Consider the following 21,371-nt stretch of genomic DNA (forward strand, 5'->3'; position numbering starts at 1 on the left):
TGGGGAGGAGAGGGGTGAGAGGACTGCTCTGAAGAAAACAATAGTGAATGCGGTATTTTAAAATATGTTTGTTCCAAAAGTTTGCTCACTGAAAAGTTAAAAGCCAAAAGAAAACCTCGGGAGAGAGGCTGATGAATCCATTCAGAGTCACTCGGCCTTCTGTCCCTGAACACACTCTCAGGCCTTGGTCGAGTCATTTGTAGCCTCAGTTTACCCATTTGCAAAATGAGAATGGGTCAAACAGCATCTCAGATTTGTTCTAATTAACAATGGCTGCAGTATTAATGATAGCATTGCCTTTTATAGTTATATATAACAATTACAGATTATAGGTTAATAACAATTACATAGGATACATTATTGTGATGGGTCAGTAGAATTAAGATGGTCACTATAGACAGGTGAAGGATGAGAGAAAGGAGAACGCAGGAGAGGGAGAGAGAACAATGAGAGAAAGGTTGGGCTGTGTGTGTGTGTGTGTGTGTGTGTGTGTGTGAGAGAGAGAGAGAGAGAGAGAGAGAGAGAGAGAGAGAGAGAGAGAGACCGAGAGAGATAGAGACAGAGACAATGGTGATAGCAAGTACACATATATATATATATACATTAGCAGTCTTACTATGGTTTATAGAATTGCAAAGAACTGTGCTTACCTGCAGCAGAAGTTTCTTTACATAGCAAACATCTGGCCCCTAAACAAGGAAGCTCTGACCTTCCCGGGTCCTCCCCAGAGGTGGTACCAGCACTGTGCCCTGCACCCTGGGTCAACCAAGAACTCTGTGGGCAAGAAAGGACAGCTGTGAGCCTGGCGGGGTCAGCAGATGTGGCTGGAAAGGCACTCGCTCCTCTTTCTTCCTTTGTGCTCAGCCCCAGGGTCACTGATGCTACCATCTGTGTACCTTTCACTCCCCATTCACCTCCTTTTCCTCGCCTCCATTCACATTCACCATCTGCTCCCGCCTTCATTTCATTACCCTCCCCCCTTCGCTGGAGTCTACCCAGTCTTCCATAGCTTTGTCTTTCAATAGGGGTAACAACAAATGATCACTGAACAAAAACATCTCAGCAAGCAGGTTTCTTGGATTAAGCCCTGGTTATTAAAACCAGAAAGGAAAACATGATCATTCACCATTTATTTTTAATTGGGTAACTTTATCCTGGAATAAGGCATCACACTGAGTGGCTTACATTGCTTCTTGTTTGTATGAAATGTATTCATTGATAAGGAGCTCTGCAAACCAGTGGGAAAGGAAACTTACAATTTCATAGATCTTTGTCTTATAGTTCGAGAATTAACTTTAATAGGATATAATTAAGGCTGATATTAGATGAGAGAAAATGCGAATCAAAAAAGCCCCACTGCACTTTTAATTTCTGGCTTCCACACTATGTTAGCAGCAAGGGATACACATACTGGGAAGAGACATTTTGGGCTCCCTTCTGGCTTTTGTATCATCTGCAAATAGATTTTTAATGTGTTAAAGAAAACTACCGCCTTGGTCTAAGCAGCCAATGATCTCTTGCCTGGATTACTGCAAGAGCTTCAGTGATGGTTTTCTGGCTTCCACCTTTGGTGCCCACAGCTCATTCTCAACAAAGGAGCCAGAGTCAGACCACGTGACCACCCCGCTCAGAGCCCCTCCTTCCCTCCCCACCTCACTGTAAGCCACCTCCTCCCAGTGGCCTCCACATCCTGCTCTGACCTCCCTTCACTACCATCCAGGCTCTCCCACTGCTCTGGCCCCTCTGTTACACAACCAGGCAGGGGCTGCTCCCACCTCAGGGCCTTTGCACTGGCTATTCCCTTTGTCTGGAATGTTCTGCCCCCGTGTGGGCATGTGATTTGCTGCCTTACATCTTCCAGGTCTTTGATGAAATGCCCCCCCTTAGGGAGTCTTTCCCAGATTACCCAATATCTAACTGCAACCCCACCCCAGTCTCATCACCCTCTATCCTCCTTCTCTGTTTTATTTTCTTTCAGAGTACTGATCACCTTCTAAAATACTGTGAAGCTTACTTTTTAAAAATATCCTCCCCACTCCAAGAATGTAAACTCAGTGGGGGAAGTCAGAGATCTATGCCCCTTGTGTCTACTCCTGTGTCCCAAGGGCCTGTCACTTAAAAAATGCTCAAAAAAATGTTTATAGAATGAAGGAATGAATGAATTGCACAGTTATGGGAGACATTGCTGATTGACCCGACACCAATTCCTCTCTTCTTCCTGGCCAAGAACCCTCATTTTGTTTGGGGCAACGGTGTGCCCAGCCCCCCAGAGTCCCATTTGCTCTAAGCCCGTCACAGCCCACTCCCCCTCCCTGTGATTTTTTGCAGTTCGTGGCAGCCAGGAGACACAGTTCTTCTGGCTGATGTAACACAGAGAAAGTTGGCTTGGCAGCCATGGGGAACAGCAAAAACGGAAAGTTTTTCCTTCATGATTAAAGGACGAGATTTCGTTCCTCCTCACTCCTGCAGGGATGAAGATTAAGCTCCATATTGGTTTGCCCAATAAAACCAGCCAAGCTAGTCCAAACAGCCAAAAGGAGCTTTCGAAGGAAATCATGAACTTCAGAAAAATCAAAGCTAGGTTTACTTGTAGTTATAATATTATCATTTTTAAATGAAGGGATTAATTCATTAATTCTGGAACTCTGTAAATCTTCTGACTCTTTACCTTTGTGTGCAAAAGCACATGTAAGTGACAGCTTTACCTCGTCCCCAGAGCCCATTCCCAGTCTTCCAGTGTGACACTTCTGTCTACCGCTCTTAAGACAGACGTCAAAAACTGGTGACCCCCAAGAGAGAATTCGAAGGAAGTGTTTGGTCTTTGTGGTATTTTGAGTTTTTGAATGAACTGACAACATTTAGACATTGAAGGATACACATACAAATATTGATTTCCTTTTGAAAATGGGAACATTTGGCAACTGTAGTTTAGATTCATGTGTGGGAACGATTGCCTTGAAGAAACTGGCAGCTGCCCTTTTAGATGGGGTGGCCCTGCCTGGATCCGTTCGGCATTGTGTTTGCCACCTGTCGTATGGGCACGTATAGGGAGAGTGACACCAACCCTAACTGGTCCATGGCAGCCGTGGTGTGTGTCTAGTGGACCAGAGCACCCACTGCCCCATTCCCCTCTCCAAAGTGTGCCAGTTTGGACAATGAATTATATGTTCCTGAGGAGCTTGGAGCACTGTGCCGGGTCTATGCAGTCTTCAACAACCACTGTGGAGGATTCCAAGTCATGTTTAGCACTCCTTGACAAGAAAGGGTTGGAGTTAGGGATCTTCAATTCTTTGTAGCTCTGCAACATTTTCATGAAGTAGTGCTGGTACTAACTTAAGAAAAAAATCTTTGGAATTAAAATCCTGTTAAGTCTCATGTTCCTAATTTCCAGAAACCATAGCTAGTTTTCAAAACTTGCCCAAATGGAGAGATCTTTTTAATTTGGGGGGGGGGGGGGGCAACCTGAATATCAGGAAAGGTAATACTCTATCGGGGCAATGCATCTCTTCTTTACTTCTCACCTTCAAGCGCTGGGTCTGGAAGCCATTGTCATCACGGGATGTGCATTTTGGCATCTATTATCCTGTAAATCCCAGAGTTAAAAGGGAATGAAAGACGGATCTTGGCAGTTTATGCAGCCCTAGAGGGGAGAGAGCAGGCAGAAAACCAGATGTATAAGGATATTTCATGGCCCCTTCAAAATGCTGACAATTTTATTAACTACTCACTTTCATATTTCAGTAACATGGTGAATCATTTGGGATTCGAAAAAATACCTTTATATACATCTTTGACTGCTACGGTAATATTTTCAGATACACCAGAGCCTATTCAAGTCCAAGCAGGTTGGATTATTTGCAAAAATGATTATTTGTGATGATACTTAATGCTGCAATTTACTGAGACTTCCTGCCATCCCATCCATCTCTGACCTGACAGGTAAAAGAGGGAAGATTGTGCAAGGCAGTAAAGTGTTGGGCAATTTATGGTTTTAAACTTGTATACTGTTTTCATGACTCATCCAGGAGCTTTTCCTGACGCCACGGGCTGTTTCCACTGCAGTTAAAGGCGTCCAGAGTATCACAGGGAGATGAACGCAAAGCAAGGAGTGCAGAGTCCTGGGTTCTAGTCACTACCTTGTTTCCATCTGTGGTCTTGGCTGGGTCATTTCAGTGTCTCCCCTCCGCAGGCCTTTTAGTCTTAGTCTTGCATGTAACGGTTTACAATGGCCAGGATGTGTGAAGTTTTGCAATTAGAACAAAATCTCAGTGGATTAACACAAGTTTTTCTTTTTTTTCTCCCAAATCAGGTCTGTTCTGGTTTGGTGATTCTCTGAGATGGATCCCCCGTCTAGTCTGCTTCTTCAGCCTTGTGCCATCTCTTTAGAGGTATATACGTCTATAATCACCGGTTGCCATGGTATAGAAAAAGGCCTGAAGAATTCAGCACTGCCTCCTAAATGTTCCCGCCTGCTGGTGACACCTGTCCCCTCCACGCATATTGCACTGGCTGAAGTGAATCCAAGCCTGACTTCAAAATACTCTGTACTGTGGTTGCACCAGTAACATCTGCCACAGGGTGGAACCAACTCAGAGCTTTTCCTGTGTGTCTGTGGGTGTGTGTATGCATACATGAATGTACATATGTGTACAAACATATATACACACATATATTCAGATATATACCCATATATGTTTCAGAATACTTTGCCCAGATAAACTTTACACGGATGCATAAATAAACAAATGAAAGTGGAACGCTTGAGGTCCATGCTTTTAGCTCTCATCACACTTCTACACTTAAGGGGCACCATGGTTTGACAATCCATGGACAGTTCTAAAACACTGTGATGTGACCCAAGGCCAGGAATTGAGTAACTTCATAAGCTACTAGCTCAAAAATAAGAGACCAGCACGATGACCAGTGCAGACGTAATGAGAATAAACTAGCTCATAACATCTGCGCTATATGAAAAGTCAAGCAACTCAAGAGGGAGATGAGAAGAGAGAAAGGAAAAACCGCTCAGATTAGGGTCTGAATAAATATGATTCCAATGGCGTGAAGAGGATGTGGGTCCCCAAATTCTAGTAAATGCATTCTTACCTACCACTGACTTTAGTTTACCTTTCACGTCAAGAAGAGGCAGAAAAATTTAGATCCTTGGTGTTAACTGGGAAAGGTATGTCATGTGAAGTTATTAATGGATGCATGAGAAATGTGGCTTTCAATGAAAGAAAAATAGGAAGTTGGATAAAACAGTCTAATAATGTGTTCGGTAGAGAAACTAACTGGAAAACCAAGTAGACAGAAAAAGGCTTAGATGATGTGTAAGCCAGCTCCAGAGCTGAGAACAGAACCTGGACGTGTTCAGAGACAAAAATCATTCTAAGACTCCAGACTCTGAATTACTTGGCTCTTCTTCAACTCAGATTAATAAGCATGTTCACTGCTTGTGTGCTGTGTGCCAGGTGATGTTACAGGAACCAGGGAAACTGACAGCGCAAGGAAACACACAGGAGTGGCTGTCCTCGGGGAGCTTACATCCTACTGAGAAAATGAGGATAATGAGTTAGTTAGAGAAAAAAGATGACTGAAATGTAGTCTCTGCCCTTGGCTGGGTTGTAGTGTGAAGGTGAGGGGCAGGGGAAGCAGCATATAAACAACCTAACAAAGTACCCAGAGCAGCGGCCACATTATACGTTGCTTTTTTTTGTCAAAAGACACTGTATGTAAACCATGACGGTTGCTGGAAGGAGCAGATGCATTTCTATAAGGAGTTCAGGGACCTTCTAAGAGGAAAGGGTCCTCACCACTCTTATGAAACCACTGGACTCGGCATTGACACGGGGCTAGTTAGCGTGGCAGTGGCAACACGAAGAAGCTTCTCCTTCAATTGTCCACATTTCAGTGATGACATCAGACCGCTGCATGTGGCTACAGCAACCAGCAGTCGGTAGGCCTTATAGTGTAAGCATGTTAGATCGGCAAGCACTGAAGGGATGTGTCACTCGCTCAATTTCCTTCATAAAAATTACTTACAGACTTAATGTCAGCCATCTGAGAGCTTAATAAAAACTAAGGACCCAAGAAGAGGGATCTTATTATGTAAAAGGATTCACCTTCAGTCCTTACATCTAGAAATTTATCCCATGGAAATAATTCACAGAGCAGACAAAAATTTACACACAAAGATGTTCGAAACAGCATTATTTAAAACATGCAAGGTGGAAACCAAGTCAATGTCCAATATTTTCTGAGTCATTTGATCTCTTCCTTACAAATTGTTTCTCTGCTTGAATGAGTCAGCATCAGTTTCTTTTTGTTACTGAAAATCCTGACTGATATATATGGAACGAAATGGACAAAGAAAATAATACACAACCAAAATAAAGAAATATTCTGACATAGTGGTTGCCTCTGAATACTGGGATTCCTCCCTCCCCCCACTGGCTTCTAAAACCTTTCTAGTTTTCCAAGATGTCATGATTACAATAATTTATGAGTAAACATAACTGTAAGTACTGTCATAATTTAAAAAAAATTAAAAGGTGTATTTTTTTTCCCCAAAGGGATCACGATAGTAGTTGAAATAAGACACACATAAGTGAGAGCACAAGCACAATGTGACAAGCGCTATCTAGAAGAACTTCCTGCCGTGGGAGAGCAGTGTATAAAGAATCACTTTACTAGATGGAGTCATACACTGGCCTCGAGGTTCATTGCTATCCAAACAGAAACATATAAAATCCACCTGAGTGGACCAAGTCTTGGGCCCAGCATCATGCTCTTGAGATTGTCCTTGTTTTATTATGAGTTTCCTGTGTGCTTGGGCCTCCTGGCAGCCTGACAGAGCACCTCCTCTAAGTTAGAAGACTTAGTTCTGGTTCTGTTACTTGCAGACCAGCAAAAACACATGTTAAATGGTTACTCTGATCCAAAATTGATACGCATGCTATCCTTTCATTGAATCTACAGCAATCTTGAGAGGCAGGTGCTATCATCCCTATTTTTTATGATCACAAGTCACTTTCTCCCATTGAAGTGGGAGGTTCAGGCCGAATAATTTTCTAGGTCCCAATCAGCTTTCATTTTCTATGACTTGGTGAACTCAGATCTTAGCTCACAGCGTGTTGCTTAACCTTTATCCTATCCACTTGGTCCTCACCTCTCCACTGCCTAGATCTACCTCCAGATTTGTCCTTTAACCATAGATTTGGAGCACTATTCTTGCTTCTTTGGACACCCCTCAGCTTCCCCCAAGACAGATGACATGGAGAAGCAAGTCCATGGGGCGGGAAGATGAAGAATGCATGTAGGTTTCTCTAGACTAGTAAAATTAGGTGTGGCCTTGACTCCACTGCAGGCTGCAGGGGTTTTCCTGGATGGATGGTAAATGCATCCCAGGATGAAAGTCTTTTCTTTGGAGACAGTAGACACAAGCACATAGAGATTTTCATTTTGACGCACAAGGAGGACTATTTATTAATGAAATTTAAAAATAAGGGTAACTAAAACTTGGTTTTCATAAACTAAAATTGGGGTATTATTAGACTTTGCTAAAGACTTTCATTTTCTGTTCTATCAAGAAGTCTGGAAACCACCCAATGCTTTGGCAGTACGGCAAGTATGGCAGCATGAGAACGTGGAAGCATGAGGTGAAGGGGTTCCCAGCACTTTCTGGAAGGGTTCTGGATTACATGGACTGCGTCTGTGCTGTCTCAGTCGGTCTTGGTCCTGGACTGTTGCTCTCATTGTTTCATGAATTGATGTAATTGAGAAATTATTTGGGGATTTGCCCTTGCTGATCATTATGTTGGTTGACTGAAGCATTTTCAGAGATGTGATTGTTACTGTGTTCACTCCATCATCTAGCCATCTTGGAGTTCTTTCGTTCTAGAAAGCCAGAACACATAGGATGGACAGAGGTAGGGCTTTTGCACTGCTGTAATGAGTCAAGAGCTAAGAAGTCAGAGAGCCAGTGACTTACAGTCCAGCCTGATGTCTTTTGTGCCTTATCACATGGCTACTGTACTCTCAGCAGGCGTCTCTCTGTGGTGGCTAAGATGCTGGGGCAGCCACCATATTCCAATCAAGCAAAGTGACTGTTCTGCTTTAAATATATGTCAGGCCTGCCCCTGGAAAAGCAGAGCATCCTGGGATCAGCCAGGCCCTCAGCACAAGCTCTCACTGTGCCAGGCTTGGGCTTAAAAGAACAGAGTGGTGAAGCTCTTGTTATTCTGAAATAGTCAAGTGTAAATCTTGCTGATGATGGTTTGGCCCAATGCCTTGGGCAGCGATGTAATCAATGAATTTGAAAAGCCATAAGCCTTTTCCTGAAAAAGTATTTCCTACCTCACTCAGCTCAAGGGTCCCTTCATCCAAAAATCTTTCCTGATCGCTCCAAGCAACTATGGCATTTGCCACTTTATTATGAAATTTTATTTTTATCTGTCCCATTATCTGTGGAGTGTCTGCTGAGGACAGAGACCATGCCTCACTCATCTCTGTATGCTCTGTGAATAGCCCAGTGCTGGGATGGGGTTGATAAACAATTGTTGGACCAAATTCAACGTGACAGACAGAAAAGTCCAGCCTCTGTCTATCCTGTCATAGTATGTGCTGTTAGAGGGATGGCTTACAGAGAGAACCCAATGCCACTTGCAGCAACATGGACGGACCTAGAGATTATTATACTAAGTGAAGTTAAGTCACACAGAGAAAGACAAATACCACATGATAGCATTTATATGTAGAATCTAAAAAAAATGAATCAAATGAACTAACTGACAAAACAGAAATGGACCCACAGACATAGAAAACAAACTTCTGATTACCAAAGGGGAGAGGGGCGGAGGAATAAATTAGGAGTCTGGGATTAACATATACACACTACTGTATACAAAATAGATAACCAACAAGGACCTACTGTATAGCACAGGGAACTCTACTCAATATGCTGTAATGACCTATAAGGGAAAAGAATTTGAAAAAGGGTGTATATATATATACACACACACACACACACACATATATATATATATATATACATATATATAACTGAATCACTTTGCTGCACACCTGAAGCTAACACAACACTGTAAATCAAATATACGTCAATAAAAAAAGGTAGTATAGGCCTCCAGGTCCCGAGTTAGGACAAAAGAAAGGGGAAACACATGGAAGATAATGATTGTAATAATCTACCTTAGCTGAACGCTTTCTACCTGCCAAGCCCTGGGAGAGAGCTTCCATCCATTATTTCAGTTAATTCTCCCAATAGCCCCAAATGTAGGCATTTTTAAGCCCACTAGAAGGGAACCAGAGAGGTTCAGTTTGGTTATTAAGCCTACACAGCATGGAAGCAGCAGAGCTGGTAATTCAAATTCACACCAGTTTGTCTCCAAAAAGAACTTAGTTACTCTAGTTGAAGACTATGAGAGGCATGGTCTGACCACAGGTGGGACACACCCTGTGGGACAAGGGGCACAGCAGAAGGGAGGCGGGTGTGGTGGAAGCCTTGGCAAATATGAGGGATATGCAGTCCTTAGAAACAGGAGCAAAGGAAGGATGCTGGGGGGAGGGTTGCGGCATATGCTGGGTACAATAATGATCCTCCAAAGAGCTCCGCAACCCAAGCCCTGGAACCTGTGACTATGTTACCTTATGTGGCAAAAGGGACTTTGCAGATGTGTGAAACTAAGAACCTTGAGATGGAAAATGACCGTAGACTGTTGGGGTGGCTCGGTATCATCACTAGGGTCCTGACAAGAAGGGTGCAGGAGGGTCAGAGTCAGAGAAGGAGATGTGATGCAGAAGCAGAGGTGCGGTGAGGAGGGACCACGAGCCAATGAACTCAGCGGCCTCTAGAAGCTGGAAAAGGCGAGGAAACAGAGCCTCCCCAGGTCCTCCAGGAGACGCACAGCCAACACCTTGATTTCAGCTCACTGAGACTGATTTTGGACCTCTGACCTCCAGAACAATAAGACGATAAATTTGTGTCCTTTGAGGCACCGAGTTTGTGGCACTTTATTACAGTGGTGAAAGGAAACTAATGCAGGGCAGAATGTTGAAGATACAGAGGTCCTGAAATGGAGACAAGATTTCTGAGGTCAGGTTGGTTTGGGGTGGGGATGGAGCCGTGTGTGGCTGGGCCAGTGTGTTCAAGGTAAGCCTGGGGTGCTTGTTAAATGCAGATCCCTGGGCCCCGCCTGAGAACCTCCCAATCGGACCGCCCATGCAGTGCCCCCCACAACCTGTGTGTGTTGCTGTGACAGAGGGTGCCTCAAGCTCGAGCCTACCCAGACAGATAAAAACAAATGAAAGCAGCTGACACGACAATATTGCTTTGCAATGGCCTTTGTGGAGAGGAAAATTCCGAGCAGATCTAGGATAAAGAGGTTGCTCACTGCCCCCCACCAGCTGTGCTCATGGAGGTCAATTACCCCTTCATGACATCTTTTTTCAACGATGTCCATGTTCCAGTGAACTCTTAGGTGTTGAGGACACACGATGGTGAACAAAACCAGCAACTGCATCCTCCCCGAGAAGCTACATTCTGGTGGGAAAACCACAACAGACTTGGATTTTTTAGACATGCAAGCACATGTCACAAATGATGAATGTTGGAACAGAAAACTCCAGGGAGCTGTGAGCCTCTCACGGGAGGAGCTGGCCTGTCTGGGGAGGGAAGCCCCAAACCCCTTCCTCGGGAAGTGATCCCTGAAGCGTGCGCAAGGGCCAACTACGGTGGTGGGGGGGGGACACGGTGTCTGTGGGGTAGGGGATGGCATAGCGGGAAGCCCTGAGGCAGGAGGGACCCGGCGGGCTGGAGGACAGGGCGTGAAGGTGAAGGTGGCTGAGGTGAGGCTGCAGGGAGAGCACACCCTGAGGACCACACTAAGAATTTTCCCCTTCCCCAGAGCAGGGAGTCACGCCATCAGGTTTGGCAATTAGCATTTGGCTGCCAGGTGGAGAATCTGACGGCGTGGGGAGGGGAGGGCGAGGAGACGCCTGAGAGCCAGAGGCTGCCCAGTGAGACTTGGCTCCCCCAACTAATTGCACAAGAGCGCCGCACAGATTCAGCTTTTAAAGGAAGTCAGATTTTTAGCTCACCCTACGCTTCAGCCGGACGATAAATGAACAACCGAGCTCTCACAGTTTCTCCAAATCTCAGCATGTGGACGCAGCGTCCACCATGAGGAAAGTGCAGTGGCTGTGTCTACAGGTGCTTCAACTGCATTCAGACAATTGTGTATAGGAAGGGAATAAACCGGACAGTTTTCCCATTGGTTACGGCTTTGGGAGCAGTGTGGGTCTAGGTTTCGATTGTAGAAAAGGCAAAGGACTGTTCTCACCCAAAGACAGTTACCATCTGCGAGAACAAAGTACAGAAATCAAAGCGACAGTCAGTAAAAGTAGCTTCAAGCACATGCGTAGAATCTGTGGTATTTTTCACCACAGTGACAAGGACGCCTGAAAGACCAGCTGAAAGAAGATAAGGACTTCAAAAAAAGGTAAAGAAGGAAAGATATTGATGTCACCTGCCATATTTTTATGAGCTAATATGACCAGAAAATACTGATGACTGTAGAAGTTCCCTGGAGTCAGGAGACCTGTTATGAATTTTCCTGTCTCATTTACCACAATCCTGTACAGTTTTACAGTAAAGCCTCTATTTTTGGATTGGAGCATGAAGATAAAAATGAGTTAGATTGATCCGAATTGTTATCTGTTCTCCCTGGCACCTCCTGGCTGGATGACCTTGGGCAGGTTACTTAAACTCTCTTGCCTTTATTTTCTCATCGTTTCAGTAGGAATAGTGAGAGTGCTCATCCTAATGGGCTGATGTGAGATGAGGTGTGATGATGTGGTGAAGCTTTACCGCAAGCGGGTACACGGCAAACACGTGCTTAGCTTAGCTATTTTAACTACTAAAGGTTAGCTATTTTGAACTGCTACACATCTCAAGCCTAGATTCAAGCCCGTTGTTGTTCCCCACTCTTTGCCTTCGTGCTCTCATGATAAGTATTAAGCGCTCTCTCTCTCAGCTCCGACCCCCTTCTTCTCTATTTGCGGTGATGGGGCCCGACATGGCCCACCAGGCTCGGCTTGGACAGCCGCCGGTAGGGGGCGCTAGCGGGATACTGCGAGGCTGGAGCAGTTGGGCACCGAGCCTTCCTGCCTGCTTCTTGTTCCCAAGGCACCAAGCACTTCATTGCAACAGTGTGACTTTGCTCCCAGAGCAGCAATCAAATCCAGTTTGGAGCTTTTCCAGCACTCTTGCGTCCCGTCTCAGAGACCCAGCACCAGGTGGCTGTGCCTCTTCCTCAGAGACCCAAATTCCTGCTCAGCAGGCTGGGCGGGAGCCCCTTCTCAGGGTTTCTGAGTTTAATAGTGTCAACATTTCCCTGTGCTCCCCTGGTGCTGGGAGGCAGGTCGGGGCACCTTTTTCTGGTGCTACCTCCGCGAGACCTTGGTGTTTTCTTTCGGTCTGATATTCCGTTACAGAGATGGCAGTTTTGTATCTAGCTAATAATTCTTTGTATTAAACTCTCTCCTTGCAAGTAACCGGGGGTGGTTTATGTCTCCTGACTGGACCCTGACGGAAGCACTCTTGTGGTGTCTTTTGATGAAAAGAACTTCTTACTTTGAATATAATCCAACTTATCAAAGAACTTGTACAATTCTTTTGTAAAAAGTCCAGAAGAAAAATGAGCAAAACATTTGAACATGTACTTTCCCAAAGACAATACCCGAACGCCCAACAAACATGAGAACTCGTTTGACTTTCTTAGTAATTTAGGAAAATGCAAATTAAAACTCTAGGGGACCTACAAGACTGATTACTATTAAATATATGAAGAATACCAAATCTTCATGAGGATATGGAACAATGGGGACTCTCCAACACGACAGGCAGGAGTATAAATTGGTTCCAGCCACTCTGGCAAACGTTGTGGAAGCGCTTACAAAATGCTCACACGTGTGACCCAGCTATTACATCGCAGGGATGTCCCCGGTAGAGATGCATGTACAAGAACGTTCATAGAAAATATTTTCGGGGACAAATCCCATCTGGAAGTAACACAAATATCCTCCAAACACAGGATGGATAAAGAAATTGAAGTCTATATTTATATAGGGTGATACTATACAGTAACAGAAATTGGACGAACTATAGCTATATAGAACAAGAATAATTCTAGCAAAACTATTGTTGAGCAAAAGAAGACAGAAAACAAAAAATGTAATGTGATTCCATCGATATAAGTTCAAAAACTGAAAAAAATATTTGGTGTTGCAAGTCAGGATAGTTGCCACCCTTGGGGCTGATGTGAGGCGTATGGATGGGGAGGAAAATACAGGGGTTTCTGGGTTGGTAATGTTCTATTTCTTGAGCCATGCCTTTTGATGTGGGAGGTGGGCTCTACTTCAGTAAAAGATTAAAATATTTACAACCTGAAGTTTCCCATCTTTACTGGGTATTTAGTTTGGAAAATTACCAGCTTCTCCCTTACCATGCTTTAGCTTGCTTTAGAGAGTCATCTCTATCTTGGGGTTCTTGGAATCTCCCGAAGATCTAGAAGACAAAACAAAGTTGCTCTAACCATTGGTTGTGGTGTCAGATATCGTGTACTAAGAGAACACTCCTTCAGAGCAGAGTTTTACTTGGTTTCAAATCTCCAAGACTGACTGCCCTGTCTGCCTCAAGTAAGTGCTCAGTAAATGTCTCTTGAATGGATGCTGGGGGACTTCGGCCTGGAATGTCTCATTACTATTCTCACCACTCTAATATAGTACCTTGCATAAAAAAGGCATCCAAACAGATATATTGAGTGTAGAAAAATGAATTTTGAAAGCATGATTATAAACTACATGGTACTCACTGAAAGATCAAATTCTTTTGAACTTTTCCATAAACTGTCACCAATTTCCTAGGTAATGTACATCACCGTCCAAATATATTTTTCTGCTTTGTTGTGGGTTTTTTTTCCCTGCCAAAGTTTTTAGACACCCAAGACACTGTTATTTGATTTCCTATTTTCTAGAAGTCACGAGGTGACATTACAGAGGTGGCCTGTCCTGCTCAGCCGCAGACCAGCTGGTTGACTGTCACCCGTCCTTTGAGCTATGCTTGGCCTCAGGTTATTCATCTTTTGTTTTTAGTTTCTAATTTCAGAAAGTATCTTTTTTTTTTTAACATCTTGATTGGAGTATAATTGTTTTACAATGGTGTGTTAGTTTCTGCTTTATAACAAAGTGAATCAGTTATACATATACATATGTTCCCATATCTCCTCCCTCTTGTATCTCCCTCCCTCCCACCCTCCCTATCCCACCCCTCCAGGTGGTAACAGAGCACTGAGCTGATCTCCCTGTGCTATGCGGCTGCTTCCCACTAGCTATCTACCTTACGTTTGGTAGTGTATATATGTCCATGCCACTCTCTCATTTTGTCACAGCTTACCCTTCCCCCTCCCCATATCCTCAAGTCCATTCTCTAGTAGGTCTGTGTCTTTATTCCCGTCTTACTCCTAGGTTCTACATGACATTTTTTTTTCTTAAATTCCATATATATGTGTTAGCATACGGTATTTGTCTTTCTCTTTCTGACTTACTTCACTCTGTAGGACAGTCTCTAGGTCCATCTACCTCACTACAAATAACTCAATTTCGTTTCTTTTTATGGCTGAGTAATATTCCATTGTATATATGTGCCACATCTTCTTTATCCATTCATCCGATGATGGACACTTAGGTTGCTTCCATGTCCTGGCTATTGTAAATAGAGCTGCAATGAACATTTTGGTACATGACTCTTTTTGAATTATGGTTTTCTCAGGGTATATGCCCAGTATGGGATTGCTGGGTCATATGGTAATTCTATTTTTACTTTTTTAAGGACGCTCCATGCTGTTCTCCATAGTGGCTGTATCAATTTACATTCCCACCAACAGGGCAAGAAGGTTCCCTTTTCTCCACACCCTCTCCAGCATTTATTGTTTCTAGATTTTTTGATGATGGCCATTCTGACCACTGTGAGATGATATCTCATTGTAGTTTTGATTTGCATTTCTCTAATGATTAATGATGTTAAGCATTCTTTCATGTGTTTGTTGGCAATCTGTATATCTTCTTTGGAGAAATGTCTATTTAGGTCTTCTGCCCATTTTTGGATTGGGTTGTTTGTTATTGAGCTGCATGAGCTGCTTGTAAATTTTGGACTTGTTAACGACAGAACATATGTGCTCTGCCAGTGACTATTCTTTCCTCCTGGCCAGGGCAGAGATTGCTAATGATCACATAACACTCGTCCATTGAGCCCCAGTAGCCAAAGAGTTCTTCTCAGCATGGCATACCAGAGCCATACCAATCAACTGTAGTTGGCAACTATACAAAACCTAGTTATCAACCCTCACCTGAATGACATAAAGTCCTGTTCACTTCCAAAGTTCTATGGTTCCATGACCTATAAAAGGCAATATTCTCTGCAATGACTCCAAGGCACTGCATGATTTTAAAGTGCATTCAGAACGATCAAAGTAAGATAACATGTTATTACTCACAGTTTCAAAGTTAAGAGTATTTTGTGGCATTATCAATCACTGCAAATGGATAATCCACATACAGTACTCATTGAACGCAACTCGTCTTACATATGCATTTGACGTCTAGGATGAGATCTGAAACTAGCACAGGGACACCCATCAAGTATCAGAGTAGAATGCAGATACCCCAATTCTGAAATCCTCCCCAGTCCCTTAAGCATTAACAGTAAAATGAATTTTCCTAAAATGGTAGCACTTGACAGGTAAGCATTTTGGGTGCCTCTTCATTCAGAGAGTGAACTTAGAGAAATCAGGAATAAAGATCTGAGCAATCTGAGCAGAGGCTTGAGGTCTGACGTATCTGAGTAACATCTTCAAATCAGGTTTCACATCAAATTCAAGTTTATCTAATGACTCTGGATGGACATCTACTGTTAAGTATATTAAAATGAGTGTCTGGATAATCACTGTGTGATAACACGGCTCACACAGTGCTACCTGGATGAGAGGAGAGTGAGGAATTTGTGGTTTTCCCAAACACTGTGGTGATTAGAGTATCAAATCACTGGCGAGTAACGAGTGCTTTCCATTCCAGTCTTCTTGCAAAAGCTGTGTCCTCAGCCCTAGAAGTGGAATGCCTTTTATTAATTCACCCAAGAGTTGGGATCACAAGTCCATTTTTTTCCCCTGTATCGGAGAACATGACTTCTGACCTCAAGAGACACAGTTCTCAGACTGACAAGGTAGTACATGGGCTGAAACTAAAACCACTTTTCATGATGCTTCAAGAGTCTTCGCTCACAGAAAAGCATCATGTAGGTTCCAGTGAGCAGAGGGCATGAGCAAGTGCCTGGGGGTTGATGAATGGGGCTGAAATGCTGGCTCTGCCACTAGGATGCAGCCCTTAACCTCTGGAGTCCGTTTCCGTGTGTGTGATTCGAGGAATGAACTAGACACTCCTAAGGTTGCTTCCAGCTCTATCATTCTAAATGGTGATCATTAATGCTAGTTAAGGGATCAAACAAACTAGTGATGATATCCACATTTCCAGATAATTTAGGCCACAGTTGATCGTAGACCACGTTAAAGCAGAGATTCTGTTTATTATTTGGGGATGTGTCTGCCAGTCTCTAGACAGCCTGAGCTGATAGCTTGTGTGTCAGCTCGTACATCCAGCTGCCTCGCCTTCCACGGCTGTCCCCTCAAATCAGGGTCAGTTTCCTGGTTTGGGGAGCAAGACCTCAAAACGTGATGCACTTGCTGATTTGCAAGGTAGACTGAGGCAATGCGGATTCTAAGACACTGTGATAAACGTTTACTCTCCAATCCTGCTTTCTTCTCATTGATGAGAACGTCTGCTGTAGCAGGAAGAGTACTTCAGGTTTTGTTCTGGAGCAGTTCCTGATCCTTTGAGCCTCAGTTTAGTTCCCTGCAGGTGAAGGAGGCGGCCTGGGAGATCTTGACGGTCCCCTTCTGTTCTATCATTTCACACGTATCTGGATGCTACTTTTGGCTTCCAAGTTCCTCAGACCCAGACTCATTCCGTTTATGATCCAGAGCTACGTGATAGAGGCTAGCTGCCTCAGAAGGTCCTTCTACTATTTGTACCGGGTGTACCCACTGCAACTGGCTTAGCCTGAGTGGCATTTGTTATGAGTTATCAAGTGTGTTTTTAGACCATTCAATGGTTTTCCTAGGGGTGCTGAAAAATCACTCTAGCTGAATATACTGGTGTATGTACCTATACACACACATATATGTACACACACACACACACACACACACACACACACACACATTTCAAAGGAATTCTTTAGAGACCCAGGTCAAAACGTCTAAAAGTGAGGATCCTGATGAGTTTGAGGCCAGGCCAAATGACCCTCACGAGCCCTCTCCCAGGAGGTCCTGGTTTTCCCACCCAATGAGCTATGGAAAGTACCAAACTCCTGAATAGTACTTGGATTCTTCAGGCATACTTGTTAGTTTTCTATTGCTGCCACAATAAATCACTACAAACGTGGCAGCTTAAACAATACAGGTTTATTATTTTGCAGCTCTGTAAGTCAGAAGTCCACTTCGGGTCTGGCTGGGCTGCATTCCTCTCCGGAAACTCCAGGGAAGGCTTGAACCTTGCCTTTCGCAGCTTCTGAAGGCGGCACGTGCTCCCTGGCCCCGGGCTCCCTTCCTCTGTCTTTAGAGCCACCAGTGACCTCTCTGACCCCCTTCCATCATCACATCTCTCTTTCCGATCACAGTCAGGGAAGGTTCTCTGATTTTGAGGACTCGTGATTAGACGCAGCCTACCTGGATGATTCCTGTTAACCTCCCCACCTCAAGGTCCTTAACCTAATCACATTTGCAAACTACCTTTTTCCATGTAAGATAGCACAGTTTTGGGGATCAAACACAGACATCTTTAGGGGGCATAATTCCGCCTCCCCCAATATACTCAGTGGAGGCCTTCAGGAAAGTCTGTTTTTTGCTCCCAAGGATGAGGTATGGGGGGAAATCCAAAGCCTCGAAGTGATTCTAAAAAACATGTACAGCCAACACGGCCTTGGAGACCATCTGGTGAAACCTCTCACTTTACTGGTGAGGAACCTGGGGCCAGACAGGGGCGTTACTTGCTCAAGGTCACACGATGATTACAGAAGAGGGGCTGTCGGTGGAATCCAGCTGTTCTGGCTCACAGCCTACCCTGTTTCCACTGCCCCCCTGTAGCCCTTCTGACGGGACTCTCATGGCAGACGAGCATTTTGTTTTTATAAAACCACCGATGGGAGGCTTTGTTCTACTTGGAAGAAGAGTTTTGAGTGAGAACAGGAATTTGTTAAAAGGTTTGTTATGAAATGTCAAGATGGTTTGCCATTTTACAAAAATATCATTTTTAATCCCAAGTGACAAAATTACTCTGTTTCTAAAGAGAGATGGTATTTAAATAAAGGTCACAGAAAATCAGGGGGCAAATGCAGCATATGATGTATCAGAAATTTAAAGAGAAATTCAAAGAATCTGTGGGAACCTTAGAAATTTCACCATTCTCTCTTCTACTCTGGTGCACCCTGTCTTTAAGTTCCTGAATATACATAATCTTGCATCATTCCATCCAGCATTCCACCCATCCACCCATCCCTCATCCCCACCCTACAAGCTATCCACTGCATACCGACCATGTGCCTGCGGTGCTTGGGAAACAGTGGTGAAGAAGACAGAGGCCACACACTCCTAGGGCTGAGAGTAGTAAACAGCGGTGTCCCAAGGTGTGTTCTATGCCTCACCTGGTTACCAGACTCCTGGCTCCTACACATCTATAGACATAGAAGGAGCTGGACCTAGGTCTCTGCATTTTAGCAAGCTTCCCAGGTGATTTTAAGAAACATTAAGTTTTGGATCCTACTGTTGTAAATAACAATAATTCAGCTGGTAGAGCCCCACTTCCATACTCTCTCCAGGGTTCACTGGGATCCCCACCAAGCGTTGAGCAGGCAGGAGGAGGAAGAAGGGCCAACCAGAGCACATCCCCTCCCCTAAAGATGAGCCAGACTTTACTACGGTGGTTAATTCCTCTGCACCCCATTTTCCTTTGGGAGGTTCTTGAACTTTCAGTAAAGTGGATAATGCCCCTAGAAGGATCTTCTGGAACCTACAAGATTGCTCTCTAAATTGAATGTACTAAACTGAACATGAAATCTGCACCGTGTCCACCTCAAATCCACGTGCAATTCAGTTATCTTTCCACCATTTCTTCTGCTGCTAAAGTAGGTTTGCATGATAAGAATATGTATGTCAGGAAACACTTGGCATTTGTCAGACGTCAAAGTACAAGTGTAGTACTATGATTGAAAATGAATGCTTCATATGACATGACTAGGTTCATGTCCAAGAAAGCAGAGCCCGAGCACTTTGCTTCCAATGCACTGACACCTACAAGCTTAGCGAGTTATGAAGTTCACAATGGTGGGGCTTAAGTCAGTTATCTAAACGTCACTTAATAACCCAGTGGAATCTGGCAAACATCGAAATGTGTATTTCCAGCTGTTCTTTGACTTGACTGTTGATTCTGAAAGGCACCAGCTTACTGCTAAAGACCACAGCCTAAATAAGGGGGCTTTTAAAACGAATGCCACCCCACTGAAAAACGGATGCATGCTAGCAGTTTTACTGTCAGAAGCATGGCCTCAAAAACTGCAGTTTCTGAAACTACCGGGGATATATCCATACCACTTTGACTGAATTTCTTGAAAAATGTTAGTCTACTTAACTCAGAGAGAGTTTTCTAATTTGGTTGTTCATATAAGTGCTTTTCTTAAATTTCAGGTTTTATCATGAAGTATTTTTAGTTCAACTAAATTCACTGACAAATATTTGTTGAGTGTCTACTAAAAGCACTGTGGGTACAAGGGTGAAAACCACAAAAGCAATCCCTAATCTTGTGAAATATACTTCATTTTAAAAGCAATGCTGGAGGAAAAAGCAAATAAAAATAATAGGAAATTATAAAAAATAAATCTGAAAGAAATAATAAGGGGCTGAAGTAGAGAAGGATGAGCGTTGAGGGGGGCCCCCTTGAGTCTGGGTGGAAAATAAAAGCCTTCCCAGCTGTCATCACAGACCTGGACAATTTCTCAAGCTTTGTTTATGGGTAAGAACCTGATAGTTTTGTATCTATTAAATTTTTAATTGCCCTTCATTTCATAACAAATATTTTACAACAAGCATCTAGTTAATTTTCGCTTTGAATTCTAGTTAATATTCATGGCATCAGAATTGGTATCTAATGATTGAAGGTAATGAGAAATCATGATATTGATATTTTTCAAATTTGATGTTCATCTTTCAAAGCGAAATTTAGGCCAGGTGCACCAATACCCATTTGCCACCAGATGGCGCAGTTGACACTTACAGAGAGTGCATGGGGGAAATTGGATCTCTCACTCGCGCTTTCTCGCACACACACTCTTTCTACTTAATGAATAAAGAAACGAAAGCAGATGGCATTAAAAATTGCTCAACTAAGTTTTTAAAAGTGGAAAAATTTCCCCTAACCTTGCCTGTGAAAATTAATAAGTGGGTCAGTAGCCCCTCTCAGGAGGTCTGACCCTACATACTGATGCTAATGATTTGAATTCATCAGTCCCCAAATCATATTTACCACTAGAATAACCTTATTCCCTCTCACCAAGACAAGAAAAAAGAAAGAAAGAAAGAAAAAAAGAAAAGAGAAACCAAGAAAATATTCTCTTGGTTATTTTTAAAGCCCCGCACTTTAATGCGTTAGACCATGGTGAGAAATTTCTGCATTTTAAATCATCAACATTTTCATCTTCTGCTGTAAAGCAATTATACTCCAATAAAGATGTTAAAAAAAAAAAAAAGAGGAAAGGAAATCCTGCTCTTCATTCTTCAGCTAGCTCTCATGGTGAACACTTTTCTTGTATATTTTCATTCCTATAAAGAAATTTAAGAACTCCTTGCGTTGGCTCTATAATTTAGCATCTGGATTTTCACATTATTCTCAAAACCCCACTCCTTTGTACGGGCAACTTCTCACTCCCCCATCCACCTGCCCCAGCAACTAGCTTCAGAAACTTCAAGTACCCCATTGATTTTCTAAAATTCTTACCTTTGCTGTCAAAGGGTTTTTATTTCTATAGAACTAGAATGATTTCTTATGCCTACCCTTGGTCTGGACACACCTCAGATAAATTTCAATTTCATTCTGCTCTGCATTACAGCCAATATCTTCATCTTCACATTCTGCTACCTGATTTTCCTCACAGTATGGAGCCTTAATGGAAATGAGAGCAGGTCAGAGTCACCTTG

General features: G+C 43.4%; 1 protein-coding gene across 2 annotated transcripts in view; it reads right to left on the reverse strand.

The window, feature by feature from the left end:
- Positions 1–21,371, reverse strand: part of CRBN (cereblon) — a 104,448-nt gene that overhangs the window by 26,947 nt on the left and 56,130 nt on the right. For both annotated transcript variants that reach the window (XM_027121438.1, XM_027121440.1), the window contains exon 2: positions 651–774. In XM_027121438.1, the coding sequence (XP_026977239.1) occupies positions 651–774 (124 nt within the window). The remainder of the gene's footprint in view (positions 1–650; positions 775–21,371) is intronic.

This window comes from Aethalodelphis obliquidens, unplaced genomic scaffold, assembly GCF_003676395.1.
Source record: "Aethalodelphis obliquidens isolate GAN/ISIS:26980383/991018 unplaced genomic scaffold, ASM367639v1 scaffold22, whole genome shotgun sequence".
In the NCBI taxonomy this organism is placed as follows: Eukaryota; Metazoa; Chordata; class Mammalia; order Artiodactyla; family Delphinidae; genus Aethalodelphis; species Aethalodelphis obliquidens.